Source organism: Nansenia antarctica (genome assembly GCF_963989245.1).
Source record: "Nansenia antarctica genome assembly, chromosome: 1".
NCBI classification, from domain to species: Eukaryota; Metazoa; Chordata; class Actinopteri; order Argentiniformes; family Microstomatidae; genus Nansenia; species Nansenia antarctica.
In genome coordinates, this window is record NC_137674.1 from 10,547,832 (window position 1) to 10,567,831 (window position 20,000).

The 20,000-nt window shown below is 43.7% G+C and overlaps 4 protein-coding genes across 4 annotated transcripts in view; 1 reads left to right on the forward strand and 3 right to left on the reverse strand.

Annotated features, from left to right (window-relative positions):
- Positions 1 to 654, reverse strand: part of adam8a (ADAM metallopeptidase domain 8a) — a gene marked incomplete at both ends in the record, with an annotated part of 9,191 nt that extends 8,537 nt beyond the window's left edge. Inside the window, one exon of the mRNA XM_080525914.1 lies at positions 648 to 654. Coding sequence (XP_080382040.1) covers positions 648 to 654 — 7 coding nt within the window. The remainder of the gene's footprint in view (positions 1 to 647) is intronic.
- The window catches only part of echs1 (enoyl CoA hydratase, short chain, 1, mitochondrial), a 418,160-nt gene that overhangs the window by 365,313 nt on the left and 32,847 nt on the right, over positions 1 to 20,000 (reverse strand). The window lies entirely within an intron of this gene.
- znf511 (zinc finger protein 511) lies at positions 717 to 3,815 on the forward strand. Its single transcript, XM_080550508.1, has 5 exons — positions 717 to 786; positions 907 to 1,108; positions 1,293 to 1,417; positions 2,143 to 2,415; positions 3,697 to 3,815. The coding sequence occupies exons 1-5, from the start codon at positions 734 to 736 to the stop codon at positions 3,764 to 3,766; spliced, it is 723 nt and encodes a 240-aa protein (XP_080406634.1). The 5' UTR covers positions 717 to 733; the 3' UTR covers positions 3,767 to 3,815.
- Positions 5,860 to 7,631, reverse strand: msx3 (muscle segment homeobox 3; the record flags this gene model as incomplete). Its single annotated transcript, XM_080526025.1, has 2 exons — positions 5,860 to 6,278; positions 7,208 to 7,631. 2 exons carry the CDS (start codon positions 7,629 to 7,631, stop codon positions 5,860 to 5,862), a joined length of 843 nt encoding a protein of 280 aa, XP_080382151.1.

Below are 20,000 nucleotides of genomic sequence, written 5' to 3' on the forward strand. Positions count from 1 at the left end.
AATATTGACAGGTCAACCCTGTGTAGATACCTAAAAAAAAGAAGTGAAAACAGTAGGGTACAGTGGAACAGCAGAGGCAAAGAGGGTCTTCACAGAGGAGAAGGAGCTTGCAGACCACATAAAACAAATGACAGACCAGTTCTATGGCCTTACTCCAAAGAAATGCGGTGAACTGGCATTTGATTTGGCAGACAGAAACAACATTCCTGTCCACAACAACTGAAAAGAGAAGGCTTTAACAGGTAGGGTGTGCAAGAGATCATATGATTCAGCAGGTCGGCTAAGGCTAATTGATCTTGTGTAGCTAAATACAGTATCTTGATAGAATGAATTCTATTATTTTAGGTCTAGATTGGTTCAACAATTTTAAGCCACGCTACCATTTCTCCTGCCATAAAGCAAAAGTCAATTGGTCAATTTACCCCCAAATGGCTCAATTTATCCATTGACTTGGATCAACTTACCCTTAAGTTGGGGCAAGTTGAGCCACAAGATCACTTTTTGGGGGGTCATATTTTCACAGCCCTTTGTCATAGATGCATTCTTATAGTTTCAATTGACAGCCTAAAGAGACATCCTAAAATAAAGGTAGATGTTTTCGTTTTACCTCTTACCTTCTGTTTTTCCTTGCCTAGAGGACAACATACCCCTCATCTTACCCCACTCTCCCCTACTGTAAGAAAGTTAATGGATAATTCTGTGTCCCTGTCAGGATGGAGACATTCACAGACATATGTATCTGCAGAATTTCTCTACCAGCACACCTGAGGACTCACCAAAGCTCAGGTAAATACATTAGAAAACAGGTCATACAGCAGTGCCCTGTAGGCATGTGGCTGTAGTGTGGGATTATGTGTTATATTCCAATCAATGGTGATCTCTCAGATCTATGATTTCCCCCCACAGTGTGTCTGAGTTCGGGTGTCACATCTCGGGGTGCAGACAGGTGTTCAGCAGTGTAGAGGAGTATGAGCACCACTACAACTCCCTACACAGACATGTGTGTAGTTCCTGCCAGCGCTCTCAGCCCTCTGCCCGTCTACTGGAAATCCACATACAGGAGTGGCACGACTCTCTCTTCACTATCCTCGCCCAGAGACAGGACATGGTAACTACGGTAACACCTGGACCACAACACACATGAGAATACCCAAACACTGTGTACCGGTACATGCTCCCAGGGATTTAATGTAGCGGCATTTCTGTTCTCCAGTCTTGACCCTGCTTACTTTCACTATGAAAAATGCTATCTCCCTCTTTCTGTTTCTCTCTTTTCCCTCTCTTTCCTCCAGTACCAGTGTTTGGTGGAGGGATGTGGATTGAAGTTTAGGACCAGGTTACAGAGGAAGGATCATCTGATAAAGGTCCACAAATACCCTCCAGACTTCAGATTTGATAAATGCAAGAAGCCCAGAAGGTAAATGCAAGAAAATGTTCCAGCTAACAGTTTTTCCTTTGTTCAGTAGGGGGCAGCAGTGTCAAATGTGTGAGTTCTCACATTGTCTATTAGCCCTATTTGGAAGGGATTAGTATTAGGTGGTGACTTCGTAATTTCTAAATTACCCCCCGACGTCTGTGTTTTGTGTGGCGCATTCGGGCGGGATAAGCGAAATCTGTGTTTTACTGACATTCCCCCGGATAGCCTGAAATGATAGGTTTCATTGCTTTTTGGACAATTAAAAACATATTCACAACAATAGCAGTACGACAGTGGACAGTGGACAAACACAGACTCAAAGATATAAAACGACAAGTTCAACATCAGGAAATGATTCATTTCAAGTTACTTGCAGAAACAGACGGGAGGGCTATTCATTCTGCATCCACGTGTGTAACTGTTCACATTTCCGATCTAGCAGGTTCAATGACTGTGCAGAATTACCCCAGAATTCACCCCATATCATTTCCATCGCAGCCTAAATTGTTCTCTGTTCGCGCGTCCGATGTAGCACATCGTAGCCTCTTTACGCACAGGATTAAGCTCCGTAATTCTTACAAATTACCAGAGGTCACCAGATAAAACTAGTCCTGTACGAATGGGGGCTTATGACTATGGAATTGGAATATAGAATATGGACTGCAATTATGAAAGGATGGTGTGTGTGTTTAGTGCACTCTGGTGACTATTCTCTTGTCCCACAGAGCCAGAGAGACGAAAGGACCTCAGCTTAAAGATACAAGTATGGAGGTGACTACGTTTGTGTGTGAGAGTGAGGGTGAGAGTGACGCTCTGTCTGCCCATTCTATGGAAGGGGAGTCCATGGAGGTCCCTCTCCCCCAAGAACCAGAGACCCTCAATCCTGTTGAAAATACTGCTAATTCAGTCCCTGTAGAGATGAACACAGAGCATCCTGCTGCTAACTCAGCCCCCCCACACACCAACACAGAGCAGCTGAGACCGCGCTTCTCCTACAGGTCAGTAGAAACAATCGAGTATTTGTGTTATGATCAGTTCTCTTTGGTAGGACAATGAGTTTGTTATACCTTTAACGTACAGCTGACTCAATTAAACCAAAGCTTGCGTTTGTAATAATTGGAACAATAAAGAGAAAGTATTGGCCTACTTGGCCTACGATACAAATGTATCGATGCTTGTGTCAATTTGGCAAAAACCACGTGATTACTCGAACGAAGCTTCGTACGTCACACACGCACCTCTGACCGATGTGTCAATCATTTGTTCAAGTTTCGTACTGCATAAAATGACGTGGAACTCACTCATATTCGAAGGTTGCAGTCCGAGTGGAGACATACGGACGCTAGACAGAATCCATTTAATATTGATAGAGACAGAGATAGAAATAGACAGGAGATCGGTAGATATTGATAGATAGATATAGAACATACAAAGATAGTAATAGATTAATAATTGCAACACATAGACTAGCCAGATAGATACACAAAAAACGTTGCCTTTTCATGTACACAAGCAATAAATATGTTATTGTTCACATAAGCGCATCTCTGTCCAGTTCCCACAATATAGCCTTGTTTTGCACTCTTTCCCTGTTCCACGAGCACGTCCCAACAATGTTGGCCCTGTTATGACATGTTGACCATTTATATCTGCTCCAATTGTCAAACAGCCATGTCCCACACATGCCGAAAATGTCATTCAGATTTGTATCCTTACATGTCAAGGGGATAGTGGTGGTCTAGTGAATAGTGAATTGGACTGGTGATCGGAAGGTTGTGAGTTTAAATCCTGCCTGAAACACCACCACTACTGTGCCCTTGAGTAAAGCCCTAAATTACTCCAGGGGGAATGTCCCTGTAAGTAGCTTTTGGATTAAAAGCGTTTGCTAAATGGCAATTCATATCAAAAATGGACACAACAGTTGCATTTATTTATTTATTCATATATGTATTTAATATAGTCTACTAGACACACCAACATTTAAGACTACATATATGGCCACATACACATCGACACAGTTTGTCACAGCACCTTTATTGAACAAGACATCACAGATGACGGTGGGCTTATTGTATTTTGACTTGTGAATCAGTCGATACAGCCGCCATACCATGACCTGACCAGCAGATAGCATTATGCAGCTGCTGTATCGACTGCATCGATAGGTCGACACTTTTTCCAACACAATTGTATTGAATGTGTCAATGCTTCGAAAGCTTCGTTTCCCCTATCACTAATGGACAGTAGAAAGTAATTTATGTTATGCTCTCTTCTTACAGAGTTCCTCAATCTGTGTGCTTTGGACAAGGTGCTGTCCGTGGGTTCAGAGGTCGCGGGAGGAGGAAGTGAACAATGGGAAGTCAGCAGAAATTAGGAGATTCATCTAAAAAATGTCGACTTTTTCATACGGGATATAAGAGCAATACATTGGTTTGGTCTGAAATGTGTGTTTTAAATTGAATATTTTCTACAATAAATGTAATTCCTACTGGGTTTGTGAATATTGCTCAAATGTGTATTTTTTTTCTCTCAAATAATGTATCAAATGCACTTACGCATTATCCTCCACTTGGTGGCGCTATGGCCAAACGGACAGGTGCAACAACGTGTTCGAAATCCATGATCAACCTAGGAAACATGTAGGCTTCCGATGTAATGCGTTATCCTTAGTCAATGCAATAATTAACTATAAAAAACGCTTTATTTGTGTTTGGTAGCCTAGATGAGAAGTTTATTTCGCGTGTTGCATGCATTCACTAGCGTTGAAATAGTAGCCTACAGTCCGATATGTTCTTATAATGTCGTTCTTTTTAGTTGTAACAACATGGGAAACCAGTCCTCCACAATTCGTGACGTTAGAATGATAAGGTTCTATCTCCATTTTTGTCAAAATTGAGTTTTTTACATAATCTGATCCATTTTAATCTGTTTATTAATGCCTGTGTGGTGTTATTTTTAAAATGTTGACATTTTTTTGTACAAATACAAAGGTTCCATCTCACAAAACATAATGGAATGTAAAAACTTTGAAGCTCAATATCTCGGAACTGCCCTAAACGGAGATAGAACCTTATCATTCTAAGCTCACGAATTGGTAAATCAATCATGTATTTGAATGATATGATGCATTTGAGATCATCAATGTTTATAAGTTGCATGCTAGCATGCTTAAAGTCTCGTGAAATTCAAATGGCGCATGGAGAGAATCGTTTTCCTGAAACTCGTTCTAAACAAAACCAACATGGAAATGAGGTATTATACTCTGAAATGTCCAAGCCACTCCACTCGCTTAGTATTAAATGTGTTTTATTTTTTGTGCAAAACAATTATCTTACTCAACTGTACAAATATGATACATTATATACATTGATATACAATACAACATAAATAGGCTACCAATCATCCTGTTTGTTATATTCTGAGTGGTTGCAAAAAATATTTGATACATTTTATGTAGACCTATAATTCTAATAAGTACATTTTCATTACAAAAATGGTGTCTGCTGATGACAAGGCATCCTGTTCCAATCGCTTTGTGCAACTTCAGAACTAAACCCCACACAAGATATAAGTATACTTACTTTTTGATACTCGTGTAGGCTGTAAGACAATGCTCGTCTTTTGTCCACGCATAATTCCTGACAATTGTGATACTGAAAAGAAAAATGCTTTCATATTTATGAGAGAGTGTTTCTGAGGGATCGAAATCTCCGAGCAAACTGCGCACAATAACCTACTCAAACTCCTTGGCATCAACATGGTCAAAACGCACAAAAGAAGGTTTCAAGAAAAATATTGCTGTCCCTATAATGGTGTCTTAACAGGACATTATTTAAATCTACAGGCCTATTCAAAACGATGGGATAGTTTGAACGAAAAACCTATAACAATTCTTGGTAGGTCGAGGTCTATTAAGATATCATGTAAATGTGATGATTCTAACTATAGTCCTCTCAGCAACAATTGCTTGTTTTTTTAAAGAATGTGTTGGATGAATAGATAGGGCTAATGTAGTGTTCTAATTGCTACATTTGAGGAGAGTGCAGCCTATTCGTATTCCATCTTCATTTTAGATAATTGCATTAAGGCAGATTTCCAGGCTTACACGTAAAACGCAAAGCCCAAACCTTGAATAACAGGGAATAACGGGAACCATTCTGAGGGATTTGTGCATGCGGCTTTTAAACATTCACTAATTTGCTGAACAATAGCAGAAAGTTTAGCAAAAAAGCTCAAGTTACTTCTGCAGATCTCATGTTTGGATTTCACACTAAATGAGGATGCCTTGACATTAATAGGCTATAAGGAGTCCTGAAGGTTGTCTGGCGTTTTTGAGAACGAACATTCATGTATGCATGATGGGGTAGGCTAACAGACAAGAGTTATAGCCATCATTTCCTCCAGTACGCTGTATTTCCAAAGGTGACAGTCCGAGTTAAGCGTTAAGACAAGTAGTACATTCCATAGGTGACGGGTCCACTGAATAGTCCTGGGTATGCCGGCCGGGGGAAGGGTCCGTTAACGGCTCCATAGAGGGGCCCCGGGGAGCCCCCCATGTGTGCGCCCAGGTGGAAGGGAAAAGCAAAGGCCGGGAGCAAAGGTTTGGTGGCCAGCTTCAGTTTCTCTATGTCGGCCTCCTGCAGCCTCTTGGCCTTGGCCCGCCGGTTCTGGAACCAGATCTTGACCTGGGTCTCCGTGAGGCTGAGGGAGCTGGAGAACTCTGCTCTCTCTGCGATGGACAGGTACTGTTTCTGACGGAACTTCCTCTCCAGGGCCAGCAGCTGGGAGGTGGTGAAGGGAGTCCTGGGTTTTCTGTTGTTTTTGTGTTTCCGCAGAGGGCAAGGCGGAGGGCTGGGGTGTCCTGAGAAATAACAGTTAAAAATAATAAATCATTATTATGGAAAGAATAAAGTGAATAAAGTAAAGTCGAAAAGAGCTAACGATATAGACTAAGTAATGCACGTTCTCACAATGCATGACGATGAGCCTACAGTTTACTGGAATGTAACTTAAGGCATATTTCAGAACAAATTGATAATGTATCAAATAGATATGGCCAGCTTTATAAAATAGCCATTTTTAGAATTTGGAATAATGAATAGATCATTTATATTATTAGATGTGAACGGTTAATCTATTGTTAACTAAGATTGGCAGGCCCTATAGTGGTCTTAAGAGATGAGAGATGTTTCCCATGGAAAAAGTATCAGTGAATAATAATTAAATGATTAAAGTTAGTTGCAATAATTGGCGACAATTATCAGCAACTGGGCTAGGTTCGATTAGGACAAAATAACGGTTTTTGCTGTTATGTTATTATCCCTGCCCAGTGATAAACTACTTGCAAATGTTGTAGACTAGAATGCATGCCTAATGTTTCCAGTTTCAATGGTTAGTTTCGAGATCCTTGACTCTTGTACATTTTGGCTATACGGAATGTATGACCCTGACCCTGACAGTGTAAGGCCCTGGAAGAGAATACTCGTGAGTTTAGAATGATAAGGTTCTATCTCCGTTTAGAATGATAAGGTTCTATCTCCGTTTAGAATGATAAGGTTATATCTCCGTTTAGGGTAGTTCAGAGATATTGAGCGTCAATGTTTTTACATTCCATTATGTTCTGTGAGATGGAACCGTTGTATTTTATGAATTACTAACTCAAAAATGTCAACATTTTTAAAATAACACCACACAGGCATTAATAAACACCTAATGGATCAGATTATGTAAAAAACTACATTTTGACAAAAATTGAGATAGAACCTTATAATTCTAACGTCACCTACTTACTTGGAGGAGAGGAGGCGTAAGATGAAGTCTGAAACCAGGAGCTCTGCAGGTCCTTGTCACATGTAAGATCCACTGCGTCTCTCTTGGAGCAGTCCGACGACAGGTCAGCAGCACTGCCCCCCATTGAGAAGCGCTTCGCCGCGTAAAGCTCCAGGCCTAACGGAGACCGACACACAGGCTTCTCTGACCGGGACTGTAGACCCAAACCCAAACCCTGTTCCGAGGAGTAGTGAGTCCGGTGGTGGGACGTCCTGTCCGAGATCAGAGACTCCACACTGAAAGGCAGGGTGACACTTCTGTTTTTACATATTTTGACAGGGGGCGTCTCGTCGGGTGTCTGAGGGTCCTCTATGTCTGTGTGATCGCGGTCCTCCGGTAAAGTGTCCCGTCCAGCGGTGTCGGGTGATCCATGTGCAGGATTCATTACGCACGATATACGCCGGGCCATACAACTATTTGTCGCGGCTGGATCGGTGACTTTTACAGAGCTGCGCCCTGCCAGTATCACACAAGGGACTCTCCTCTCTTGACTTGAGTCGATGCTTTCTGGCGACGCCAACTTCACTTTTACGCACGAAACGTGCCGATCTGCTATAAAAGTTTCTCAAGTTTCTCTCTCATCTCGCCGCCCGCCAATCAGCGTGTTTATATGTCCATGTCATGTGACCCACCCAGCCCATGCTGTGATAGGCCGAGGCCGTTCTGAGAGAGGGGTGTGATCAAGTTTCCTTTAGAAACTGGTCCGTGGTCAGTATCGCGTTGTTCTCTTCAGTGGTTATGGCTTAAGGATAGGGAGTTGAAGCTGTTCTTAGACCTGTACGTAGGCTATACTGGCGACTTCTACGTGAAACGTCAATGTTGATTTCTATGGCAGTTGGGTTGGGTGTATAATCAGGTGTCGTGTTGTGGTGGTTTATTGATTGCTATGGGGATCATCGGCCGCTTGTGTTGTTAATAAGCAAAGGGGACCCATGTCCAATTAATAATAATTAATAATGTCCATTAGCTAAAGGCTCGAAATCCTACAGACACAATCACCCCTTTCGCCGTTTAGCAGTAAGGCCTATAGAAAAGTGTTTTAAAAGAATGGTCATGGATTAGAAATTGCCTTGTTTAAGAATTTTAGAAGTTTTTGAATGTAATATGACCACCATATTTGTATTGTATATTGACATGGTGATGGTAGGAATGTATACCCTTACATGCATAATCCTCCTAAAATGTGTTTTTTATTGAAACACAAAATGATTTAAAGAATTCAGCATCCAAAACGTATAGTGGGGCATATTCTTAAAATGTAGCAAATAACCTCATAAAACCGCATAAAGGATGTAGGCCTAAGGGAATGGGGTATAATTGTCAGTCACGCTACATTACAGCAATTTAAAGCTTGTCTTGGCTTTTAAAGCCTCTATAGATGAGTGGCTGGCGGATCCGTCACCCTCAACAACACACACACACACACACACACACACACACACACACACACACACACACACACACACGCGCGCGCGCGCGCACGCACGCACACACACACACACACACACACACACACACACATACACACACGCACGCGCACACACACGCACGCGCACACGCACACACACACACACACACACACACACACACACACACACACACACACACAGAGTTTAATATAGCAGACAGTTATGGTTCTGACGGCGCCAGGCGCGGCATGATCAAAGAGGAAGCTACCTCAGGGAAAGAGCAGAAACAGTTAACTCCACTTAACCAATTGTCCTCCACAGTTGAATGTCTGCTACTATAGCTGCAAGGCGAACACTTCCCACAGACTCACTGCCTGCCTCAGTTAACTGTTGCACGGCTGCTTTCTGTCTTTCTTTAAAATATCATACCAAACTGACATTTGGGACAATTAATCATATTGTTCATTGTGTGTGCGTTGGTTGTAGATATTGTTGTTAAATATCGATTTGATGTCGTTTGACATTAAAACAATTATTCACTTAGCATTGCATAATTGAACATAGCCTACACTTATATTCGATTATGTTCAGTTGAAATTCAATCAAATTAAGTGATGGAAAGACATGCCACTGAACAATTCCAAAGAGGAGAAGGAATCAGAATTGCTGTAACTTGAGTTAAATCCGCTGGATTTAGGCCTGTACTGTATATCCTTGGTTCAATCTGCGAATTTGCCTTGTGCAAGATCGTTTTTGCGTTGCTCACGTAAATATACAAAATATAAAAGACAAAAATAAACTACTGGAACGTCGGTCTATGAAAATAGGCCTATGCATTTATTTATTTAAGATTAATTAACCGAACGATATTCAAAGGGTCTGTCTGTACTCATACATGGTGAGTATGTATGAGGAAGTATTACAGCTTGAAGGAAAAGTCATTGTTTTTAAACAAGTGGCCCTCTTACTCATTTAGATTTACCTCCAAGCATAACAAATGGTAAATTAAGTGGTATGAGTTTCTGTTTTTGGCAGATTTTAGGTATCTGTATTCCTCCTTAGATGGTATTGTTGAGTCACTACTCAGAGACAGGGAAAGGTTTGTTTAGAGAGACTTGGCCATGTCCATGGCCCTGATAACCAGCAGATGTGTGTTGTGACTGTGTGTCTGTATGTGTAAAAGAAAGAAAGGGGAGGGGAGGGAGGGCTATTTGTGATGTCTATTCCCTTTAAAGTTTGGCTGCATGTCTACTGATATTTCGTCTGGTCCTTTTTCAAAGAAAGCATGGTGCTCTGGATCTCTATTCTGTAACTGATCAACTATTGCCGTCATCCCCCCTCCCTCCCTCCCCCTCTCTCTCTCGCTCCCCCATTCTCTCTCTCTTTCTCTCTCTCTTTCTTTTTCTCTCATTTCCTCTCCCGTCCTCTCTGGGCATTGTCTCTTTCTCTGGGAACCCTGTTTCTCTCTTCTGTCTCTAAATGCAGCCTTTGTTTTCTTCTTAACCTTTTATATTGAATAATTAATATTTCCTGTTGCTCTTTTTGGGGGTTAGTGTAATTGCCTGGAAAGTCAACAGTGAGTATTGGTTTTGGGAATCTCTGGAGCTGACTGGGGCTTTGCGTTGCCAGCTCAGGAACCACTCTTTAGCAGACTTGTGATTATTTGTGTTACAACCCTCTGTGTGTGTGTGTGTGTGTGTGTGTGTGTGTGTGTGTGTGTATGGGTGTAGGTGGGGAACCTCCAGTTCAAAGTTTTCTGAAGATCTGAGTGGAATGTTAGTTCATGTCCAAGGGGTTCCATCCATTCCACATGCCTCCCTCCTGACTCTCAGTCTGTGTGTGTGTGTGTGTGTGTGTGTGTGTCCATTCTAGACCCCCCCCCCCCCACACACACACACACACACACAGACTCACACACACACACACACACACACACACACACACACACACACACACACACACACACACATACACACACACACACACACACACCCTGCCCTGCCTCAGCTCTCAGGCTTTCCACAGTGGAAGATTGTTTAAGGAGGTAATTGTGGTTTCCCCCCAAAAAATCTTCTTTTTGAACCAAGCATGTTGGAGCAAGCTTTATATATTTTGTTTTTTCTTCTCTTTCTCTTTCATGAAAGTTGGCAGGACTCACAGTAATCCTAAGCAAACTTTGGAAAGGGAGCTTGAATAGTGTGGGATAAACATTTATGAAATGCACAGCGGGGAACCTGGAGTTAAAAGTGTATCGTCTTTAAAGGGGTAGGAGCCCTGCATGGTAAAACATAATGAAATGTAACCTATATGAGTGAACCTGCCACCATGGGGTATGTCAAAATGAACAGAAACAGGATCTCAAACCTTTTTGTCTCTCATCTACACACCATAGATTATAGATATAGGCCTATAGGGCTTGAGATATGTGCATAACTCAATCTTTTATTTTATGGGCCCATTTTTGAGTTATGGGCCCATGTCTTAATTGGCCTATATAGTAGAACATTGACCCCATCTAAGTCCATCTGTGTTTAACTGTTTTGGTCATGCATGCCATACATGCACCATTTTAAGGATACAAGAAGGATTGTCACAGTCACATGATCAGGGTTAGCTGTGTTAATTTTGTCCATATCATTATATTATACACACACACACAGACACAGCTTGATGGTTATCTATGATCAAATAATACATCATAGGTTTGGACTGGACGGATAGAGAGAGCACCCTGTCCGTGGGGGGAAGTTGGACACAAGCTCTGTACCCAGAAGCGGAGCAGTGTAGACAGAGTTCCTGTCCTCTTTACTTTGAGCTGCTTCTTTATCAGATGGAGCCCAAAGGGGAATGCCCTGGCCTGTCAACATTGATTATGTTGGTTATGTTACAGTCATGATTGAGGTTAGTGCCTCTCCATCTCCACTCCATGTTGTGTCACAAGGGAGGAGGGCTCTGCTCCACGTTCCTGAATCCTCTCAGAGCTAGTAGCCCCTGATTCTAACCTCTGACCCTTAACTGTCAAGAAGCCTCGGCTGACATACACCCCTTCGCTGTGCAGAGATCTAGATATTTCCTCTGTGACTCCGGAAAACATTTCTGTCCCAGTATGCAGCAGAATTGCACGTCAGAAGTCATTACTGAGACTGACAGGAGATCCCTCCGCCCTCAAGGTCTCACTTACTCACCACAGCCACCTATGAGTGCCATCTTATGAGGATGGAGGGTGTATATGTGAAGGGAGGGGGAGAGGATGTTGAATGGACAGTTGACTGGTTAAGTGCCATCTGTCTCCCACTACATGTTATTATAACTGAGTGCTGACAGAGTAGTGTGTGTGTGTGTGTGTGTGTGTGTGTGTGTGTGTGTGTGCGTGTGTGCGTGTGTGTGTGTGTGTGTGTGTGTGTGGTGACAGGGAAGTGGGTTCCACAAGGTGTCCAGCATAGATGAGCACAGTGTTTGGCGGGCAGGGACCTGGTGGGGTTAACGTACAATGTGATGTGACAACAGGAGACCACAGAGATATTGGTGCTGTATTGTGGTGGAGCTGTATTGTGGTGGAGCTGTATTGTGATGGTTCAGCAGGGACAAAGGGAACAGGACACCCTCACTGGGCCTTAAAGGTGGCTGGGGGTTAGGGTGAGCTCACTGACACTCTACTGACAGCACAGGTACCTCCAGATGAAAGATGGAGATCTGGCACTGTTGTACCAGGGAGTATTTAAAGAAGGGAGGCTACGGATGCAAAAATATGCTCTATTCTAACTTGATAGAATAAATGCAAAGTGCTGGAGTAAAAAGGTGCTGACAGCAGTGAAGCAGGGGAGAGACACCACAGGACCGATGCAGACGGAGAAACATGAGACCCAGCTACAACACTCTGTCTCCCTAGGAGACTGGATAGGTACATGCAAAACCCCCAGATTAGCTTCCACTACTCTATTGTTGTTTTCAACTCTCCTGTCTTTTTTAGACCAGTTGAGAAGAAGTCAAGAGGCAGGGAGAGGAAGAGAGGAGAGGAAGCCAGTGTAGACGATTGGGAGGCGTCCAGAGAGAGTGAGAGTGGACAGAACAGCATTCCTGTGGGTAGGCAGAGAGAGGGGGTCACATGGTTATACTCCAGGGACCAGAACCTAGCTGTAGCCATTTTGTGGTTTAGTGAGTGACCAAAGAATGTTACCACACTATTATATATGGATGTTCTGTCGTCGTCGTCGTCGTCCCCCCCCGTCCCCCATCTCTGTCTCTCTTTCTCTCACACTTTCTTTCTTTCTGCCATTCTCTTTCTCCTGTGGCCAGACTTACAATAAATTTGTTTTCACAAAAGCTTCTGCCACAGATTCTTTGATCCCTTTGGTGTTTTAAGCGAATGTGGAGCAAGGTCAGACCACAAACCAGTGGATGCAGTCCACATATAAGACACAGCCATATAAGACTTAATCATAGCCATATAAAACGTATTCTAATCTAGAGACAATAGTGGCTATTTCCCTGGACAGCAGCACATCGGCTTAGATAACTCTAACTCATTTCTATGATTTATTATTTCTATTATTATGTTACTCTATTGTCTCTTGTATTATTGCATTTGGTTTTTAATAATTTTTATTTGTATAACTATTGCCTTTTTCTCTTATTGCTGCAATGTTGAGGAACCGAAGCCTGATAATTTTACTCTCTTATACTTGTATAATGGGATGTAACAATAAACTTGATTCTGATTCTGATTCTGATTGTGATTGTGTTACTTCAGATCTGCGCTCCTGCCTGTCTTCTCCCTCCTCTCGCTGAGATCAGATCCCTGATGGAGCTTCTTCTAATTCTTCAAATTCATGTAGCTGTAAGATAAGAGTTTGTGGGCGTCCTAGCAGACAAGACCGTCCTTGTAATGGTTATGGGCCCTCGGGATGTCTACCAAGTCTCACACTCAACATAAGAGCACTCGTTGTATTTTCTGGCATTTTGGCAATTAGTTTCTCCATTGATGTTTATTTTTTGGTGATTTGTTCTACTATTAACATTATCACGCCAGTGTTTGGTGACAGGGTGTCCACAGAGCTTGTGACTGCTTGTGATCAGCATAGCCTTGAATTGGGGATTTTTATTTCAGGGATAGCAATATGGAGGAAGAGAGGAAATAAAAATGGCTGTTATGGTTAAGGATAACTTCTACCAAAAGCTTTGAAGACCTTGAATGAGATCTAGTGCTCACACCCATTAACCCTTTGATGCCTTTCTGTTCTACAGGGTTCTAAAGGGACAGAGTCACTTCAATGCTGGTTATCTGTCATTTGCCGAATTTACTGCAAGTGTGTGTGTGTGTGTGTGTGTGTGTGTGTGTATATATATGCGTGTGTGTGTGTGTGTATGTGTGTGTGTGTGTGTGTGTGTGTGTATGTGTATATGTGTGTGTGTGTATGTGTGTGTGTGAGACCCCAACATGAAGAGAGCCTGAACAAATAAGACGGGCTGATTGTCCTGAGATTACAATATTCCTCTTCCTCCCATGAAGCTATGAAAGAGGTGGGAGGGGAGAGGAGAGGCCCCCTGAATAAACAACCATTAAATGATCTCCCTCCCTCCCTCTTTCTCTCTCCCTCTCTCTCTCTTTCTCCCTCTCTCTCTCTCTCTCTCTCTCTCCCCCCCTCCCCTGAGGGGCCCTTCTCCAGAGGGGCCAGGTTTCAACAGATCCAGAGAGTTGGGAGACCCAGTGACATCCCAGACATGGACAGAGAAATGTGGGTAGATGGGGGGGGGGGGCAAGGAAAAGGGGGGAAGAAGGAAGTATAGAGAGGAAAAGGGGATGAAGTGGAGGGAAGGAAAGATGAAAGCTTTGTTGTGCCGAAGCTTAATGAGGTGGAAAATACAATTGCACTTCTGACTGTGGTAATCGCTGTGAGGGCGTCGTAAATTAGCGTCAGCGGGAGAGCGAGCTGACAGAGAGCGGCTTTGTGTGACGGGCCTGCTCTCAGCGCTTATCTGGTAGGCCTGGTGTCGCACCAGAGGTCCTCCCCGACTCCCCGGGCTGTCAGGGTCTTAGTAGAGAGAGAACAACTACGGCACTTCTCTCAATATCTCTCCAAATCCGTCCATGTCTATAAGTTTAACATGGCTGGGGAATAAGGGAGCTGTGCTCGTTCTGTTACGGAGCTTGTACTATAGTTTCCACTAGTTGCTCCATACACCCTCTGCCCCTTCCTTCTCTCCCCCCAACTGCCCCATTCGGTTGCCCCTATGTCATTGTCCTACAGACAGAGGTGCCAGAGGGGGCCAGAGAGAGGGTCTGAGGGAGGGGTGGGTAGAGGGGAAAAGGGAGGAGGGAGCAGGGTGACTAACTCTCCCCTGATATTTAGTGAACTCCGAAGGGCGACTCTTCATTCTGGCTTTGCAGGCTTGGCACATGCCTTCTGTTACTAAGTGGCTTTGTATTGAAAGGCTCTGTGGCTGCTATTCTCTGTCCCTCTGGGTGCCAGCCTCTCTGCCCTGGCAGCTGCTGGGATGGAGAATGGGCCCATAGTCTCCTCTCTGCAGGTGAGCTCTAGAGCCAAAGCAGGGCCCCTCAATGGCCCTTTCAGGCCCTCAAAGGGAAACTGACTCGGCTAGAGAGGAGCAGGCACACAATGGCCGCCTTCTCTAGACATGGAGGAGATGGAGACGGGCTATTTCGGTGCTGCTTTAGTGTTGTTTATGTCCATGTCGAACCCGAGGTGAGGAGTAGGAGCGAAGACGGGAGGAGAGGAAAGGGAGAGAGAAAATAAGGAGGTAGAGGGGAGGAAAGGAGATGTGGAGGGAAGGGAGAAGAGAAGAGAGAAGAGAAGAGGAGAAGATCTGTAGTAGTCATGCTCTCCGGTGTAATTTCCCCGTCTTTGAAGTCTGACAGGGTCAAGTGTTTTCTGCCCTAGCCAGCCCTGGAGGGACTTGGGGTGACACCTCATTCCCTCCCCTGGCCCCACCATCCCTCTCTTCTCTCCAGGCCGATGGTACACCCTCTCACCCTGACCCGGCCACTCCCACGCAGCTCCCTCTTTACCCTGTCACCTCCTTTAAATTCCTCGCTTTCTAACTTTTATTAGCAACAGATTTCACTGGCATATCAAGAGCTGGCAGCAGAGGCAGAGTGGGGTGAAGGGTGGGGGGGGGCGATTTATAAATGGGGTTAGGGGAAAGAGCAAGGGAGGATTCTCCCTGGAGCTGCCATCAGCACATCCTCATCATCCGTAGAGCTATAATAATCTCAGTAATATCACTTTCAAAATCTCTGCTCAGCTGATAATGAAATGGCATAGATCACACAATAGTTAAAGCTATGTATGAAACCACACACACACACACACACACACACAAACACACACACACACACACACACACACACACACACACACACACCTTCTCAAACCTCTCTGAGCCTTTCACTGTCAGAACTATTTAAGTTGGGTAAGTAGATATTATCAGCGTCTGCCTAATTTTCTCTCTTTCTCTCAATGGCTGTTTACCTCTTTCCTGAACTGCTTTCACAACCATGAGACCAAAGCCAGCTGAAGGCACTGTTAGTGTCGTCGTCGTCGTCCCCCCCCTCCCACCTCCTCCTCTCCCCCACCCATCCTGGCAGACAGTAACTATGTGGTTATGGTATGAATGAATGAATGAATGAATGAATGAATGAATGAATGAATGAATGAATGAATGAATGAATGAATGAATGAATGAATGGTCTTTATTGTCATTGCTATAGTACAGGTACCAAACAACGAAATTTGGGAGGGGGGGCTCCCCTGGTGCTAGGAAAGAAAAAAAACTAAAAAAACAAGAAGGGAAAGGAGCTGGTTTACATAAATAAAGGCTATGTACACTATCCACTATACTATACTGTACAGATAAAACACTGTGCTGTACTTAGTACGACTTTGTATGACTTAGGAAACTGAACTCTGAACTCTGGATCTCTTCCACTGACATTTGCCCTAACACGCTTATCTGAGGTCAGTTATCCTCATCTCTCTCTATTGATTCAGCCTAGGATCTGGGGAGGTTGAGCTGATCCTAGATCTGTGCCCGAGGAGAACTTCTCCCCACAGCCCAGAGAGGTCAAGTGGTCAGGAGAGGCCCTCACAGCAGCAGATAGAGCCGAGAGACCGATGCTATCACTGTGTGATATCACATCACAGATTCCGACTCAAAGCAGCGAACAGTAATAATGAACTTGATGAAATACTGTGCGGAAAAAAATCTACAGGAGTGCCCCTGGACAGAGATGGCTCTAAACATGGCATGCCACTTGTGTTATTTGCATCGAGGTTCTTTAGAGTGGGAAGCATTTCCTGCAAGTCAGCCCAGCTGGTAGCGATTTAGAGACATTATTAAAATCCCCTCACTGCCAAACAGCTTTCCTCGGGGAGAGGTTCAGGAGACTATGTAAACCAATAATGTAATCATGATCCTCTTTAGCCACATTCGCCCTGTTCTGGGTTATTTAGACAGTACACAGTTTACACAGGGCCAGAGGCAGGGGCCCATCTCAGAAGATGTGCAGTGAAGTTGGATATGTATCTTATTACTGTTGTGTAATGTTCAGAAGAACAGGATAGTCTTTATACTGTACTGCTATGGTTAGGGTTGGGGCTGCAGTCATATATATTATGGGGGAATCCTGGGGTTCCTGACTATATGTTATATGTATTATGCTTTTATTATGTTCTCCATCTCTCCTGCAAGACGCAGCTTCATGTGAACAGGTATGTGATATAGGCTTGTGGAATAGACATGTGGATAGCGTGTTGGCCGTGTATGCACACGTATCTGACCCTAATGAACCACACATTTGACTGTGTTTGACCTGCCTTGTATGTTTTCCTCCATGTGTCATATCTCATTACTCAGGCTGAGGGCTAGGCAGCCCAGCGGGAGTGATGAGCTGAGTAAACACACACAGCTGATGGCTGTTACTGCTAAATGATACCAGCGTATGAAAATGATTATGAACCTAAAATCCATCAAACTCTCTCTGTGTGATGAACTGTGGTTAACAGAGCCCTGTAGTCACACATCACACATCAGTGACTGGTGCATGTCATGGATAATCATCCTATTATTATTAGACATGAATGATTATCCTATTGCTATTGGTCATGAGTGATCACGCTATCATTATTGGTCATGTTAAGTGTTTCAGAGTAGAACAATTACATTATGCTTCATCTTCATATCACAGTTTTTTTTTTCTTATGTCGTGTTTTTTATATTTTCACACTGAATCAGTTAGACTCTGCAAACACAACAACTATCATCTGTGTTTGAGGGGAAACAGTCTTTGCGGCTGCCTTGTTTGTCTAGTAGATTACAGCTAATAAAAGTGAGGCATGTGTCAGTTGCAGTGAGAGACATCAGATATGCTGCTCTGCTCCCTCTTCTCTAGACCTTCTTCTGCAGACACACAGCAGAGAATCAGTAACTGTGAGCGTTACTGAGGACCCCCCCGACCCCTAGCTCTCCCGGCTCTCCTCTTGTCTGTGGTTTTTGCAGACATGTAATTATGGTTTCAAAGATTTGGAGCCAGACTATCCCCAGGACAAAAGCCTGGGAACAAAGCAGGGCCTGGGGTAGGTGAACCCAGCCTGCCTTGATGCCTCCTCTCCCACACACAGGGTCTCTCCAGCTAGTAGTTAAGGGGCAGATCGAGGATCAGATGACCCTCACCAAATCCTAACCTTTGTGGAGAAGAGAAAGTGAAACTGACCTTAGATCAGTGTCTGGGGATAACTTCATTGCTACCACAGGGGCACCTAGTGTAGCACTGAACAGAAATGACATGTAATTGTGGGGCCCAGATAGTTTGGGTCTATCACTTGTTTTACCCAGGGAGTGTTTAACCTAGCATGAATGCAGCTTCTCACATCAGAGCAGGCCCTCACTAATCCATCCTGAATAGAAGATTTCTGTCTAGAGAGGCCCATTGTGTTTTTATCATAGCTGTATGTATGTGTGGTGAAAGCAGAGGCACTTGTATATCTTCCTCACATGATTTAAAGATTAGTCAGTTGTGAGAGGAAGGGGATGTTCGTACATCTTGACAAGACAACGCAGATGAAGCTAAAATCGACATGACACTTTCCTAGACGCAGCATGTGTCTATGTTAAATGTTTTAGTCCTCAAGGCGGTGTTGTAGTACTCGAGTCCAGGACTCGGACTCGAGATTTAGGGACTCGACTACAACACTGCCTCAAGGCAATGTTACATTCACTTTCCCTAGGAAACACATTTAATTTTTCCTAATAGATAGTAAAGTACTATTCTATACATATCATATATTCATCACAGGCCACACAAGTAGACTCTTAATAGCTCCTTTCCAGACAAAGACTTTGTGGATAAATCATTAAGGCTAGGAGATGGAGTAATCACAGTAATTGCAGGAGCTGGGTTCTAATTGCTCGGTCACTAGAGATTATGTCTGTTCACTGCTCAACACAGAGACCACAAAGTATGTACAATATGACGACATACCAGGAGGAGGCTGGAAACAATCAATTATATTTAGCATTTCACTGTACAGACACTATGTTGATTTTGAATTAGCGAAGGAGAACAGAACATAGAACAATCCTACTAAATCACTTTTTTTTATCCCAAAACAGATAAGCACCGAAGACAGGTCGACTTTCTTCTTCTTATCTCTTGTAAATATGCCTATTTCTGTGTTTACAAAATCAGTCCAGCAGAAAGCAGAAAGCCCTAACCCCTCCAGGCCTGTAAGAAGTGCATCTGTGGTCATATAACTCGACAGAGCGGGCACACGTTTCTTTCATAAGGTTTCATAAGGATGAAAGCGCAGGATTCCAGTAACCAGATCGCTCTGTAGCAGCCAGCGTTCTGCGCAGGAGCAGCATGATCTCCTCTTTACCTCTGGAGCATACTAGGGATGGATGGGACCCTGACACGCAAGCTACAATACGTACACATACACACGCACGCACACCCCCCCCCCCCACACACACACAAGTCAATGTGTCTGCTGCTCTGAGCAGAGTTGTGATTCAGAATTACATTATCAAAGCCTTCTAGGTCGAGCCTGACAAACCAGAGTTGACAGAGTCGGTCGCCGGCGGTAACCGTAATGTTATTGATTCCATGTCTTTAGGATAACATTCTCTGATCTTAGGGTTTTTAGGATTTGATAGTAATCAGAAAAAAACAGTCACATACATAGTGTGTTCAAATGATGTAGGGTTGATCAAAGGTCGGTTTCACATTTAGAAAAGGGAGATCAGAGAGATGGTGATTGGGTAAGAGACCAGGCAGGGCCCCCAGCCATGTAAAGTGATGCTCTTTAGAGGACTCTTCCAGTGTGCAT